The sequence below is a fragment of the Meleagris gallopavo genome, chromosome 30 (assembly GCF_905368555.1).
Source record: "Meleagris gallopavo chromosome 30, MGAL_WU_HG_1.1, whole genome shotgun sequence".
Taxonomy (NCBI): Eukaryota; Metazoa; Chordata; class Aves; order Galliformes; family Phasianidae; genus Meleagris; species Meleagris gallopavo.
In genome coordinates, this window is record NC_139433.1 from 1,506,597 (window position 1) to 1,521,131 (window position 14,535).

The 14,535-nt window shown below is 56.4% G+C and overlaps 1 protein-coding gene across 1 annotated transcript in view; it reads left to right on the forward strand.

Annotated features, from left to right (window-relative positions):
- Window positions 1–468: 468 nt before the first annotated feature.
- Window positions 469–14,535, forward strand: part of MUC16 (mucin 16, cell surface associated) — a 28,400-nt gene continuing 14,333 nt past the window's right edge. Inside the window, exons 1-39 of the mRNA XM_085211398.1 lie at window positions 469–1,478; window positions 2,995–3,137; window positions 3,247–3,314; window positions 3,708–3,880; window positions 3,970–4,008; window positions 4,238–4,380; window positions 4,490–4,557; window positions 4,951–5,123; window positions 5,213–5,251; window positions 5,481–5,623; window positions 5,733–5,954; window positions 6,187–6,355; window positions 6,445–6,483; window positions 6,713–6,855; window positions 6,965–7,297; window positions 7,336–7,597; window positions 7,687–7,725; window positions 7,955–8,097; window positions 8,207–8,274; window positions 8,668–8,840; window positions 8,930–8,968; window positions 9,198–9,340; window positions 9,450–9,517; window positions 9,910–10,082; window positions 10,173–10,211; window positions 10,441–10,583; window positions 10,693–10,760; window positions 11,154–11,326; window positions 11,416–11,454; window positions 11,684–11,826; window positions 11,936–12,003; window positions 12,396–12,568; window positions 12,658–12,696; window positions 12,926–13,068; window positions 13,178–13,245; window positions 13,639–13,811; window positions 13,901–13,939; window positions 14,169–14,311; window positions 14,421–14,488. Coding sequence (XP_085067524.1) covers window positions 644–1,478; window positions 2,995–3,137; window positions 3,247–3,314; window positions 3,708–3,880; window positions 3,970–4,008; window positions 4,238–4,380; window positions 4,490–4,557; window positions 4,951–5,123; window positions 5,213–5,251; window positions 5,481–5,623; window positions 5,733–5,954; window positions 6,187–6,355; window positions 6,445–6,483; window positions 6,713–6,855; window positions 6,965–7,297; window positions 7,336–7,597; window positions 7,687–7,725; window positions 7,955–8,097; window positions 8,207–8,274; window positions 8,668–8,840; window positions 8,930–8,968; window positions 9,198–9,340; window positions 9,450–9,517; window positions 9,910–10,082; window positions 10,173–10,211; window positions 10,441–10,583; window positions 10,693–10,760; window positions 11,154–11,326; window positions 11,416–11,454; window positions 11,684–11,826; window positions 11,936–12,003; window positions 12,396–12,568; window positions 12,658–12,696; window positions 12,926–13,068; window positions 13,178–13,245; window positions 13,639–13,811; window positions 13,901–13,939; window positions 14,169–14,311; window positions 14,421–14,488 — 5,357 coding nt within the window. The 5' untranslated portion in view covers window positions 469–643. The remainder of the gene's footprint in view (window positions 1,479–2,994; window positions 3,138–3,246; window positions 3,315–3,707; window positions 3,881–3,969; window positions 4,009–4,237; window positions 4,381–4,489; window positions 4,558–4,950; window positions 5,124–5,212; window positions 5,252–5,480; window positions 5,624–5,732; window positions 5,955–6,186; window positions 6,356–6,444; window positions 6,484–6,712; window positions 6,856–6,964; window positions 7,298–7,335; window positions 7,598–7,686; window positions 7,726–7,954; window positions 8,098–8,206; window positions 8,275–8,667; window positions 8,841–8,929; window positions 8,969–9,197; window positions 9,341–9,449; window positions 9,518–9,909; window positions 10,083–10,172; window positions 10,212–10,440; window positions 10,584–10,692; window positions 10,761–11,153; window positions 11,327–11,415; window positions 11,455–11,683; window positions 11,827–11,935; window positions 12,004–12,395; window positions 12,569–12,657; window positions 12,697–12,925; window positions 13,069–13,177; window positions 13,246–13,638; window positions 13,812–13,900; window positions 13,940–14,168; window positions 14,312–14,420; window positions 14,489–14,535) is intronic.

The following is a 14,535-nucleotide window of genomic DNA, read 5'->3' on the forward strand; positions in this document are numbered from 1 at the left end:
CTCACCCCAACCTTCCCCAACCCCTACAAACCTACTCCCCCTCCCACACACATCCAACCCCTCACTTCCACCTCCAGAACAACCCTACTCCCCCTGACACCAACACAACATCCCGACCCCTCCAATCAAACCCAACTCTTCCTAAGCACACATCCCACAACCCCATACCCACCAACTACCCTTTCTAAACAATACAACCCTTCCCCACTCCTCACAAACACCCCATAGCCCAACTCTCCACTTTTCTCAAAGCACAATAACTCCCCCACCCCGACAAACCTAAACCCCCTTCTCCTAACACACTCCTCTTCTCTCCCCACCCCCCCAAAACCATCCTAACCCAAACCCACTACTCACCTCGCACCACAACAACCCTTTAACTCTCTGCCTCTCATCACGAGTAACAACTGAAACGTCAAGCAAAGCAGAAGAAACCACCACTGCAGGCACATCAAGCCCAACTGCTGCATCTTCTTCTCAAACAGCTACAAGCACTCCTGCAGACACATCAGCATCACCAAACACCTCCCCACTTACGTCCACTCTTTCTCCTGGAACAAGCCCATCTCCTACGACCACCTCAGCAGCTACTCCAACCACTGCTCAGGAGAACACGTCTCCAGCTCAGACTACATCTGCACTCATGTCTACACAAACAACAACATCCACTTCAGCACTCACTGTAAGTTCACTGCTAAATAGTAGTGCTGCTTTCTCCTCCACGCCTATACAGATATCCACCACTGGAGTAACTTCACATCCTGAAGCTACAATTATGAGTTCCTCCAGTCCAAAAGAAACTACACCTTTTGTCATGACAACCGCTCTTTTCTCGAGTATGCAAGAAACCTCTAGCCAGTCATCTGAATTGTCCACAGTTGCTACTTCCACCTCAGCTTACACAACCTCTTCTGCTCTGGCATCACGCAGTAGTGAAGTGACCACATCCTCATCCACCATGTTCGCATCACATTCGAGCATTTCTTCATCCAAGAGAATCTCACCTGAAACAACCACGTTACCTCTTCCAGCTACCAGTATTCAGGGGACTATTTCTCCAGCTGGGACATCATCTTCTTTCACCTCTACCCTAACTACAACCTCTACTTCTACCTTCACAATTACATCCCTGCTCAACACAAGTGCTTCTGTCTTATCGAATCCTGTAGAGATATCCACCACTGCTCCCCAGGGCACATCACGTTCCCATAATACTAAAAGCTCTTTCACTCCAAGAGAATCTACGGGTCTTGAACCAGAATCTACATCTCTGTCTACATCATCAGTGCCATCCTTCTCATCTCCTGAATCATCTACTGTAGTCCCCTCTATCCTAGCTAGCACATCCTCACCTTATCATTTCAGAACTTCTACTGCTTCAGCAACACAGGCATCGACACTTCCTTTTTCTGAAGTTGGAAGTACCACTTATTTTGAGAAAACTTCTCATGTTAATTTTTCTCCTCTTCCTATTACATGTAAGTATATTGATCTTATAATTAATAGAATTAAAAACTAAGTGAAATCAGAAAATTATGTATTTTTTAGATTAGCTTTTCCATCAAGGTTATTTTTTCCTTTTTTCTTATTACGTGCATTTTGTAACAGAATCAATGGAAACCTCACGCTCCTTAAGTTCAGAACTTCTTCACCTTAGTCAAATATTGTGTTCTCTTGAAAGCAACTCTATACAACATTTTAAGTAAATTTCTACTGCAATTAAATTTGTACTTAATTTAGAGACTGTGCTTTCTGCTGTGAGATTGTACCACTGAACAAAATACTTCATATCAGCATTGGAGAATTATACCAGTCATTACTCTCATCAATTTTTACATTTCTTATTGAATGGGAACAGAATGCCAAAAACTTGCACACTCCAGGAAGTTAGGTGTACTTCCACTTCCTTTCTGAATGTCTTAGTGATATATAATTGATATAATTCCACTCTCCTCCGTATAATCATTTTATCAGAAAAGGTGAGGGCTAAACAGTCTTCAGTTATACCATAGACCAAAGACAGAATTATGTGCAGTATAAAATCACAGTATAGAGTAGAGAGGAAAATTAAAGAGTCAAGAGGAAAAGTATCATACAAGAGAAACCACGATTGCCCTATATAGGAAAGTGAATGTAGCACCTCTCTGTTATGCTTTGAAGGCCACATATACATACTAAATAAAAAAAATATGTAAACTGATAGACTATGAAAGACAACAGAAAAACTATGAACATTTGGCAAAACACAGACGTTATGCATATACGAAAGATTAAGACTGCAGAGGAAAATAATGAAATTACATTCAAAGTAAAAGGAATTCAAAGAGAAAAAAAATAAGCAAAAAAAATTAACTGGATTTCTTTAAAGCAATAAACAAACCTATCAAAAATACTGAAAACATACCTACAAAAAAAAAATGAGATAAAGATATAAACAATATAAGAAAAAGAAAAAAAAACTATTAATTCCTAAATATGAAGTAAAAATCATAAAAGACAACAATAAAAACCATGAAAAACGGAACAAAATAGTGGACAAAAAGAAAAAATGGAATAAGCATTCTAGATAAAGATATGCCTCCTCAAATACAGATAAATAACAAAAGATGACAATAAAAAGTCACTTCAAACACAAAAGACAGTATCATTCTATGAAAATATTTACATATTAAAAACAAAACACTACAGAACTGTAAATGAAAATAAGTCAATGCACACAACCAGCAGCACTGACAAACAAACAAAAGGTGGCTTCAGGCCTTACGAGATAAAACATAAAACTCACAAGACAACAAAAAACAAAGAAAGCCTCACAGATGAATCACAAGAATTGAGCTTGTAAACCTGGGACAAGTGCAGAACCCGCCAGACTTTCCCGTCATTATGACGGCTGGGGAGGAGAAATAGCTGGCCAGGCACCACTGCCTTTGCCCTCCCACAGCCTTCACAGCTGTCCTCCTGCACCCCCTCACTCCCCATCTGTGCTTCTTGCAGCTCCCACTCGGCCACCAACGACACCTCCAGGCCTCGAGCGTTTCACCGTCAACTTCACCATCACCAATCTCCCCTACGATTCCGACCTGCACGTTCCTCACTCGGCAAAGCTCAACACCACCCAGAGGGTCATGACCACCTTGGTACGTAACCCGCAACGCTGCCAAGGCCGCAGGGAGAGCTTGCCACTGGGACTGGAAAGTAGCCAGGGATGCAAGCAGGGTTCTCATCAGAAACCTTTCTCGTTGCCAGCTCAACCGCCTTCTGAAGGACACCAGCATTGGCCCCAGTTTCCTTGGGTGTGCAACCACAGCCTTCAGGTATGGGTGGCAACCCAGGGTCCCTAGTCAGATGCCACCACTCGCCGTCCCACCACACTTCTGCTCTGTCACCACCAAGACCTGCTCCCTGCTGTCATTCTCTCTCACCACCTCAGCCCTTGGAGCCTCCCCTCGTCGCCGGCCCCCTAACCCTCGGGTCACGCTGCTGACCAAAGAACGACTCCACAGTCTCCCCTTGCCCACGGCTTCCGGAAAAAAAGCCACACTTTCAGTGGAGGCAGGAGTGGAAGGGAGCCCCAGCTTGGCCTGACGGGGGAATAGCGAGCATGCGTTCACGGAGAGACGCTCACGTTCAGAAGCCGCAAAGCCTGTCGACCTTGGAGCAATGAGGTGCAGAAGCCGGGTGCTCAGGCATGGCTTTCCGTCTTGCAGGTCCGTGAGGCAAGGCGACAACACAGGGGTGGACCTCGTCTGCAGCTACAGGAAGGAGCCCTCCAGCCCTGACTTGGACAGGGTGGGCCTTTACCACGAAGTGAGCAACAAGACCAGAGCCATCTCGCGCCTGGGCCCCTACAGCCTGGACAGGACCAGCCTCTACGTCAACGGTGAACAAGGCCTCTCCTGCTGCCTCCCTCTGGCCCCCCGCCTTCCCCTCACGGAGCTCCAGCTCATGTCTCTCTCTCTCTCATTCCAGGTTACAACGAACAGCCAGTGACGCAGCCAGTGACGCCCAGTGAGTACCACACAGGGGCAGGAGGCACCCAAAAGGCAACGGGTGCCTCGCGGGCCTCTCGTCCCATCAGCTTGTGAACCTGGGACAAGTGCAGAACCCGCCAGACTTTCCCATCATAATGACGGCTGGGGAGGAGAAATAGCTGGCCAGGCACCACTGCCTTTGCCCTCCCACAGCCTTCACAGCTGTCCTCCTGCACCCCCTCACTCCCCATCTGTGCTTCTTGCAGCTCCCACTCGGCCACCAACGACACCTCCAGGCCTCGAGCGTTTCACCGTCAACTTCACCATCACCAATCTCCCCTACGATTCCGACCTGCACGTTCCTCACTCGGCAAAGCTCAACACCACCCAGAGGGTCATGACCACCTTGGTACGTAACCCGCAACGCTGCCAAGGCCGCAGGGAGAGCTTGCCACTGGGACTGGAAAGTAGCCAGGGATGCAAGCAGGGTTCTCATCAGAAACCTTTCTCGTTGCCAGCTCAACCGCCTTCTGAAGGACACCAGCATTGGCCCCAGTTTCCTTGGGTGTGCAACCACAGCCTTCAGGTACGGATGGCAACCCAGGGTCCCTAGTCAGATGCCACCACTCGCCGTCCCACCACACTTCTGCTCTGTCACCACCAAGACCTGCTCCCTGCTGTCATTCTCCCTCACCACCTCAGCCCTTGGAGCCTCCCCTCGCCGCCGGCCCCCTAACCCTCGGGTCACGCTGCTGACCAAAGAACGACTCCACAGTCTCCCCTTGCCCACGGCTTCCGGAAAAAAAGCCACACTTTCAGTGGAGGCAGGAGTGGAAGGGAGCCCCAGCTTGGCCTGTCGGGGGAATAGCGAGCATGCGTTCACGGAGAGACGCTCACGTTCAGAAGCCGCAAAGCCTGTCGACCTTGGAGCAATGAGGTGCAGAAGCCGGGTGCTCAGGCATGGCTTTCCGTCTTGCAGGTCCGTGAGGCAAGGCGACAACACAGGGGTGGACCTCGTCTGCAGCTACAGGAAGGAGCCCTCCAGCCCTGACTTGGACAGGGTGGGCCTTTACCACGAAGTGAGCAACAAGACCAGAGACATCTCGCGCCTGGGCCCCTACAGCCTGGACAGGACCAGCCTCTACGTCAACGGTGAACAAGGCCTCTCCTGCTGCCTCCCTCTGGCCCCCCGCCTTCCCCTCACGGAGCTCCAGCTCATGTCTCTCTCTCTCTCATTCCAGGTTACAACGAACAGCCAGTGACGCAGCCAGTGACGCCCAGTGAGTACCACACAGGGGCAGGAGGCACCCAAAAGGCAACGGGTGCCTCGCGGGCCTCTCGTCCCATCAGCTTGTGAACCTGGGACAAGTGCAGAACCCGCCAGACTTTCCCATCATAATGACGGCTGGGGAGGAGAAATAGCTGGCCAGGCACCACTGCCTTTGCCCTCCCACAGCCTTCACAGCTGTCCTCCTGCACCCCCTCACTCCCCATCTGTGCTTCTTGCAGCTCCCACTCGGCCACCAACGACACCTCCAGGCCTCGAGCGTTTCACCGTCAACTTCACCATCACCAATCTCCCCTACGATTCCGACCTGCACGTTCCTCACTCGGCAAAGCTCAACACCACCCAGAGGGTCATGACCACCTTGGTACGTAACCCGCAACGCTGCCAAGCCCGCAGGGAGAGCTTGCCACTGGGACTGGAAAGTAGCCAGGGATGCAAGCAGGGTTCTCATCAGAAACCTTTCTCGTTGCCAGCTCAACCGCCTTCTGAAGAACACCAGCATTGGCCCCAGTTTCCTTGGGTGTGCAACCACAGCCTTCAGGTACGGGTGGCAACCCAGGGTCCCTAGTCAGATGCCACCACTCGCCGTCCCACCACACTTCTGCTCTGTCACCACCAAGACCTGCTCCCTGCTGTCATTCTCTCACCACCTCAGCCCTTGGAGCCTCCCCGCGCCCGCCGCCCTAACCCTCGGGGCACGCTGCTGACCTAAAAACGACTCCACAGTCTCCCCTTGCCCACGGCTTCCGGAAAAAAAGCCACACTTTCAGTGGAGGCAGGAGTGGAAGGGAGCCCCAGCTTGGCCTGACGGGGAATAGCGAGCATGCGCTCACGGAGAGACGCTCACGTTCAGAAGCCGCCAAGCCTGTCGACCTTGGAGCAATGAAGTGCAGAAGCCGGGTGCTCAGGCATGGCTTCGTCTTGCAGGTCCGGAAGGCAAGGCGACAACACAGGCAACTCGTCTGCAGCTACAGGAAGGAGCCCTCCAGCCCTGACTTGGACAGGGTGGGCCTTTACCACGAAGTGAGCAACAAGACCAGAGCCATCTCGCGCCTGGGCCCCTACAGCCTGGACAGGACCAGCCTCTACGTCAACGGTGAACAAGGCCTCTCCTGCTGCCTCCCTCTGGCCTCCCGCCTTCCCCTCACGGAGCTCCAGCTCATGTCTCTCTCCCTCTCATTCCAGGTTACAACGAACAACCAGTGACGCAGCCAGTGACGCCCAGTGAGTACCACACAGGGGCAGGAGGCACCCAAAAGGCAACGGGTGCCTCGCGGGCCTCTCGTCCCATCAGCTTGTGAACCTGGGACCAGTGCAGAACCCGCCAGACTTCCCCATCCTAAGGCCGGGTGGGGATCAGAACTAGCTAGCCAGGCACCACAGCCTTTTCCTTCCCACAGCCTTCACTGCTGTCATCCTCCACCCCCTGACTCCCCATCTGTGCTTCTTGCAGCTCCCACTCGGCCACCAACGACACCTCCAGGCCTCGAGCGTTTCACCGTCAACTTCACCATCACCAATCTCCCCTACGATTCCGACCTGCACGTTCCTCACTCGGCAAAGCTCAACACCACCCAGAGGGTCATGACCACCTTGGTACGTAACCCGCAACGCTGCCAAGGCCGCAGGGAGAGCTTGCCACTGGGACTGGAAAGTAGCCAGGGATGCAAGCAGGGTTCTCATCAGAAACCTTTCTCGTTGCCAGCTCAACCGCCTTCTGAAGGACACCAGCATTGGCCCCAGTTTCCTTGGGTGTGCAACCACAGCCTTCAGGTACGGGTGGCAACCCAGGGTCCCTAGTCAGATGCCACCACTCGCCGTCCCACCACACTTCTGCTCTGTCACCACCAAGACCTGCTCCCTGCTGTCATTCTCCCTCACCACCTCAGCCCTTGGAGCCTCCCCTCGCCGCCGGCCCCCTAACCCTCGGGTCACGCTGCTGACCAAAGAACGACTCCACAGTCTCCCCTTGCCCACGGCTTCCGGAAAAAAAGCCACACTTTCAGTGGAGGCAGGAGTGGAAGGGAGCCCCAGCTTGGCCTGACGGGGGAATAGCGAGCATGCGTTCACGGAGAGACGCTCACGTTCAGAAGCCGCAAAGCCTGTCGACCTTGGAGCAATGAGGTGCAGAAGCCGGGTGCTCAGGCATGGCTTTCTGTCTTGCAGGTCCGTGAGGCAAGGCGACAACACAGGGTGGACCTCGTCTGCAGCTACAGGAAGGAGCCCTCCAGCCCTGACTTGGACAGGGTGGGCCTTTACCACGAAGTGAGCAACAAGACCAGAGCCATCTCGCGCCTGGGCCCCTACAGCCTGGACAGGACCAGCCTCTACGTCAACGGTGAACAAGGCCTCTCCTGCTGCCTCCCTCTGGCCCCCCGCCTTCCCCTCACGGAGCTCCAGCTCATGTCTCTCTCTCTCTCATTCCAGGTTACAACGAACAGCCAGTGACGCAGCCAGTGACGCCCAGTGAGTACCACACAGGGGCAGGAGGCACCCAAAAGGCAACGGGTGCCTCGCGGGCCTCTCGTCCCATCAGCTTGTGAACCTGGGACAAGTGCAGAACCCGCCAGACTTTCCCGTCATAATGACGGCTGGGGAGGAGAAATAGCTGGCCAGGCACCACTGCCTTTGCCCTCCCACAGCCTTCACAGCTGTCCTCCTGCACCCCCTCACTCCCCATCTGTGCTTCTTGCAGCTCCCACTCGGCCACCAACGACACCTCCAGGCCTCGAGCGTTTCACCGTCAACTTCACCATCACCAATCTCCCCTACGATTCCGACCTGCACGTTCCTCACTCGGCAAAGCTCAACACCACCCAGAGGGTCATGACCACCTTGGTACGTAACCCGCAACGCTGCCAAGGCCGCAGGGAGAGCTTGCCACTGGGACTGGAAAGTAGCCAGGGATGCAAGCAGGGTTCTCATCAGAAACCTTTCTCGTTGCCAGCTCAACCGCCTTCTGAAGGACACCAGCATTGGCCCCAGTTTCCTTGGGTGTGCAACCACAGCCTTCAGGTACGGGTGGCAACCCAGGGTCCCTAGTCAGATGCCACCACTCGCCGTCCCACCACACTTCTGCTCTGTCACCACCAAGACCTGCTCCCTGCTGTCATTCTCCCTCACCACCTCAGCCCTTGGAGCCTCCCCTCGCCGCCGGCCCCCTAACCCTCGGGTCACGCTGCTGACCAAAGAACGACTCCACAGTCTCCCCTTGCCCACGGCTTCCGGAAAAAAAGCCACACTTTCAGTGGAGGCAGGAGTGGAAGGGAGCCCCAGCTTGGCCTGACGGGGGAATAGCGAGCATGCGTTCACGGAGAGACGCTCACGTTCAGAAGCCGCAAAGCCTGTCGACCTTGGAGCAATGAGGTGCAGAAGCCGGGTGCTCAGGCATGGCTTTCTGTCTTGCAGGTCCGTGAGGCAAGGCGACAACACAGGGGTGGACCTCGTCTGCAGCTACAGGAAGGAGCCCTCCAGCCCTGACTTGGACAGGGTGGGCCTTTACCACGAAGTGAGCAACAAGACCAGAGCCATCTCGCGCCTGGGCCCCTACAGCCTGGACAGGACCAGCCTCTACGTCAACGGTGAACAAGGCCTCTCCTGCTGCCTCCCTCTGGCCCCCCGCCTTCCCCTCACGGAGCTCCAGCTCATGTCTCTCTCTCTCTCATTCCAGGTTACAACGAACAGCCAGTGACGCAGCCAGTGACGCCCAGTGAGTACCACACAGGGGCAGGAGGCACCCAAAAGGCAACGGGTGCCTCGCGGGCCTCTCGTCCCATCAGCTTGTGAACCTGGGACAAGTGCAGAACCCGCCAGACTTTCCCGTCATAATGACGGCTGGGGAGGAGAAATAGCTGGCCAGGCACCACTGCCTTTGCCCTCCCACAGCCTTCACAGCTGTCCTCCTGCACCCCCTCACTCCCCATCTGTGCTTCTTGCAGCTCCCACTCGGCCACCAACGACACCTCCAGGCCTCGAGCGTTTCACCGTCAACTTCACCATCACCAATCTCCCCTACGATTCCGACCTGCACGTTCCTCACTCGGCAAAGCTCAACACCACCCAGAGGGTCATGACCACCTTGGTACGTAACCCGCAACGCTGCCAAGGCCGCAGGGAGAGCTTGCCACTGGGACTGGAAAGTAGCCAGGGATGCAAGCAGGGTTCTCATCAGAAACCTTTCTCGTTGCCAGCTCAACCGCCTTCTGAAGGACACCAGCATTGGCCCCAGTTTCCTTGGGTGTGCAACCACAGCCTTCAGGTACGGGTGGCAACCCAGGGTCCCTAGTCAGATGCCACCACTCGCCGTCCCACCACACTTCTGCTCTGTCACCACCAAGACCTGCTCCCTGCTGTCATTCTCCCTCACCACCTCAGCCCTTGGAGCCTCCCCTCGCCGCCGGCCCCCTAACCCTCGGGTCACGCTGCTGACCAAAGAACGACTCCACAGTCTCCCCTTGCCCACGGCTTCCGGAAAAAAAGCCACACTTTCAGTGGAGGCAGGAGTGGAAGGGAGCCCCAGCTTGGCCTGACGGGGGAATAGCGAGCATGCGTTCACGGAGAGACGCTCACGTTCAGAAGCCGCAAAGCCTGTCGACCTTGGAGCAATGAGGTGCAGAAGCCGGGTGCTCAGGCATGGCTTTCGTCTTGCAGGTCCGTGAGGCAAGGCGACAACACAGGGGTGGACCTCGTCTGCAGCTACAGGAAGGAGCCCTCCAGCCCTGACTTGGACAGGGTGGGCCTTTACCACGAAGTGAGCAACAAGACCAGAGCCATCTCGCGCCTGGGCCCCTACAGCCTGGACAGGACCAGCCTCTACGTCAACGGTGAACAAGGCCTCTCCTGCTGCCTCCCTCTGGCCCCCCGCCTTCCCCTCACGGAGCTCCAGCTCATGTCTCTCTCCTCTCTCATTCCAGGTTACAACGAACAGCCAGTGACGCAGCCAGTGACGCCCAGTGAGTACCACACAGGGGCAGGAGGCACCCAAAAGGCAACGGGTGCCTCGCGGGCCTCTCGTCCCATCAGCTTGTGAACCTGGGACAAGTGCAGAACCCGCCAGACTTTCCCGTCATAATGACGGCTGGGGAGGAGAAATAGCTGGCCAGGCACCACTGCCTTTGCCCTCCCACAGCCTTCACAGCTGTCCTCCTGCACCCCCTCACTCCCCATCTGTGCTTCTTGCAGCTCCCACTCGGCCACCAACGACACCTCCAGGCCTCGAGCGTTTCACCGTCAACTTCACCATCACCAATCTCCCCTACGATTCCGACCTGCACGTTCCTCACTCGGCAAAGCTCAACACCACCCAGAGGGTCATGACCACCTTGGTACGTAACCCGCAACGCTGCCAAGGCCGCAGGGAGAGCTTGCCACTGGGACTGGAAAGTAGCCAGGGATGCAAGCAGGGTTCTCATCAGAAACCTTTCTCGTTGCCAGCTCAACCGCCTTCTGAAGGACACCAGCATTGGCCCCAGTTTCCTTGGGTGTGCAACCACAGCCTTCAGGTACGGGTGGCAACCCAGGGTCCCTAGTCAGATGCCACCACTCGCCGTCCCACCACACTTCTGCTCTGTCACCACCAAGACCTGCTCCCTGCTGTCATTCTCCCTCACCACCTCAGCCCTTGGAGCCTCCCCTCGCCGCCGGCCCCCTAACCCTCGGGTCACGCTGCTGACCAAAGAACGACTCCACAGTCTCCCCTTGCCCACGGCTTCCGGAAAAAAAGCCACACTTTCAGTGGAGGCAGGAGTGGAAGGGAGCCCCAGCTTGGCCTGACGGGGGAATAGCGAGCATGCGTTCACGGAGAGACGCTCACGTTCAGAAGCCGCAAAGCCTGTCGACCTTGGAGCAATGAGGTGCAGAAGCCGGGTGCTCAGGCATGGCTTTCTGTCTTGCAGGTCCGTGAGGCAAGGCGACAACACAGGGGTGGACCTCGTCTGCAGCTACAGGAAGGAGCCCTCCAGCCCTGACTTGGACAGGGTGGGCCTTTACCACGAAGTGAGCAACAAGACCAGAGCCATCTCGCGCCTGGGCCCCTACAGCCTGGACAGGACCAGCCTCTACGTCAACGGTGAACAAGGCCTCTCCTGCTGCCTCCCTCTGGCCCCCCGCCTTCCCCTCACGGAGCTCCAGCTCATGTCTCTCTCTCTCTCATTCCAGGTTACAACGAACAGCCAGTGACGCAGCCAGTGACGCCCAGTGAGTACCACACAGGGGCAGGAGGCACCCAAAAGGCAACGGGTGCCTCGCGGGCCTCTCGTCCCATCAGCTTGTGAACCTGGGACAAGTGCAGAACCCGCCAGACTTTCCCGTCATAATGACGGCTGGGGAGGAGAAATAGCTGGCCAGGCACCACTGCCTTTGCCCTCCCACAGCCTTCACAGCTGTCCTCCTGCACCCCCTCACTCCCCATCTGTGCTTCTTGCAGCTCCCACTCGGCCACCAACGACACCTCCAGGCCTCGAGCGTTTCACCGTCAACTTCACCATCACCAATCTCCCCTACGATTCCGACCTGCACGTTCCTCACTCGGCAAAGCTCAACACCACCCAGAGGGTCATGACCACCTTGGTACGTAACCCGCAACGCTGCCAAGGCCGCAGGGAGAGCTTGCCACTGGGACTGGAAAGTAGCCAGGGATGCAAGCAGGGTTCTCATCAGAAACCTTTCTCGTTGCCAGCTCAACCGCCTTCTGAAGGACACCAGCATTGGCCCCAGTTTCCTTGGGTGTGCAACCACAGCCTTCAGGTACGGGTGGCAACCCAGGGTCCCTAGTCAGATGCCACCACTCGCCGTCCCACCACACTTCTGCTCTGTCACCACCAAGACCTGCTCCCTGCTGTCATTCTCCCTCACCACCTCAGCCCTTGGAGCCTCCCCTCGCCGCCGGCCCCCTAACCCTCGGGTCACGCTGCTGACCAAAGAACGACTCCACAGTCTCCCCTTGCCCACGGCTTCCGGAAAAAAAGCCACACTTTCAGTGGAGGCAGGAGTGGAAGGGAGCCCCAGCTTGGCCTGACGGGGAATAGCGAGCATGCGTTCACGGAGAGACGCTCACGTTCAGAAGCCGCAAAGCCTGTCGACCTTGGAGCAATGAGGTGCAGAAGCCGGGTGCTCAGGCATGGCTTTCTGTCTTGCAGGTCCGTGAGGCAAGGCGACAACACAGGGGTGGACCTCGTCTGCAGCTACAGGAAGGAGCCCTCCAGCCCTGACTTGGACAGGGTGGGCCTTTACCACGAAGTGAGCAACAAGACCAGAGCCATCTCGCGCCTGGGCCCCTACAGCCTGGACAGGACCAGCCTCTACGTCAACGGTGAACAAGGCCTCTCCTGCTGCCTCCCTCTGGCCCCCCGCCTTCCCCTCACGGAGCTCCAGCTCATGTCTCTCTCTCTCTCATTCCAGGTTACAACGAACAGCCAGTGACGCAGCCAGTGACGCCCAGTGAGTACCACACAGGGGCAGGAGGCACCCAAAAGGCAACGGGTGCCTCGCGGGCCTCTCGTCCCATCAGCTTGTGAACCTGGGACAAGTGCAGAACCCGCCAGACTTTCCCGTCATAATGACGGCTGGGGAGGAGAAATAGCTGGCCAGGCACCACTGCCTTTGCCCTCCCACAGCCTTCACAGCTGTCCTCCTGCACCCCCTCACTCCCCATCTGTGCTTCTTGCAGCTCCCACTCGGCCACCAACGACACCTCCAGGCCTCGAGCGTTTCACCGTCAACTTCACCATCACCAATCTCCCCTACGATTCCGACCTGCACGTTCCTCACTCGGCAAAGCTCAACACCACCCAGAGGGTCATGACCACCTTGGTACGTAACCCGCAACGCTGCCAAGGCCGCAGGGAGAGCTTGCCACTGGGACTGGAAAGTAGCCAGGGATGCAAGCAGGGTTCTCATCAGAAACCTTTCTCGTTGCCAGCTCAACCGCCTTCTGAAGGACACCAGCATTGGCCCCAGTTTCCTTGGGTGTGCAACCACAGCCTTCAGGTACGGGTGGCAACCCAGGGTCCCTAGTCAGATGCCACCACTCGCCGTCCCACCACACTTCTGCTCTGTCACCACCAAGACCTGCTCCCTGCTGTCATTCTCCCTCACCACCTCAGCCCTTGGAGCCTCCCCTCGCCGCCGGCCCCCTAACCCTCGGGTCACGCTGCTGACCAAAGAACGACTCCACAGTCTCCCCTTGCCCACGGCTTCCGGAAAAAAAGCCACACTTTCAGTGGAGGCAGGAGTGGAAGGGAGCCCCAGCTTGGCCTGATCGGGGAATAGCGAGCATGCGTTCACGGAGAGACGCTCACGTTCAGAAGCCGCAAAGCCTGTCGACCTTGGAGCAATGAGGTGCAGAAGCCGGGTGCTCAGGCATGGCTTTCTGTCTTGCAGGTCCGTGAGGCAAGGCGACAACACAGGGGTGGACCTCGTCTGCAGCTACAGGAAGGAGCCCTCCAGCCCTGACTTGGACAGGGTGGGCCTTTACCACGAAGTGAGCAACAAGACCAGAGCCATCTCGCGCCTGGGCCCCTACAGCCTGGACAGGACCAGCCTCTACGTCAACGGTGAACAAGGCCTCTCCTGCTGCCTCCCTCTGGCCCCCCGCCTTCCCCTCACGGAGCTCCAGCTCATGTCTCTCTCTCTCTCATTCCAGGTTACAACGAACAGCCAGTGACGCAGCCAGTGACGCCCAGTGAGTACCACACAGGGGCAGGAGGCACCCAAAAGGCAACGGGTGCCTCGCGGGCCTCTCGTCCCATCAGCTTGTGAACCTGGGACAAGTGCAGAACCCGCCAGACTTTCCCGTCATAATGACGGCTGGGGAGGAGAAATAGCTGGCCAGGCACCACTGCCTTTGCCCTCCCACAGCCTTCACAGCTGTCCTCCTGCACCCCCTCACTCCCCATCTGTGCTTCTTGCAGCTCCCACTCGGCCACCAACGACACCTCCAGGCCTCGAGCGTTTCACCGTCAACTTCACCATCACCAATCTCCCCTACGATTCCGACCTGCACGTTCCTCACTCGGCAAAGCTCAACACCACCCAGAGGGTCATGACCACCTTGGTACGTAACCCGCAACGCTGCCAAGGCCGCAGGGAGAGCTTGCCACTGGGACTGGAAAGTAGCCAGGGATGCAAGCAGGGTTCTCATCAGAAACCTTTCTCGTTGCCAGCTCAACCGCCTTCTGAAGGACACCAGCATTGGCCCCAGTTTCCTTGGGTGTGCAACCACAGCCTTCAGGTACGGGTGGCAACCCAGGGTCCCTAGTCAGATGCCACCACTCGCCG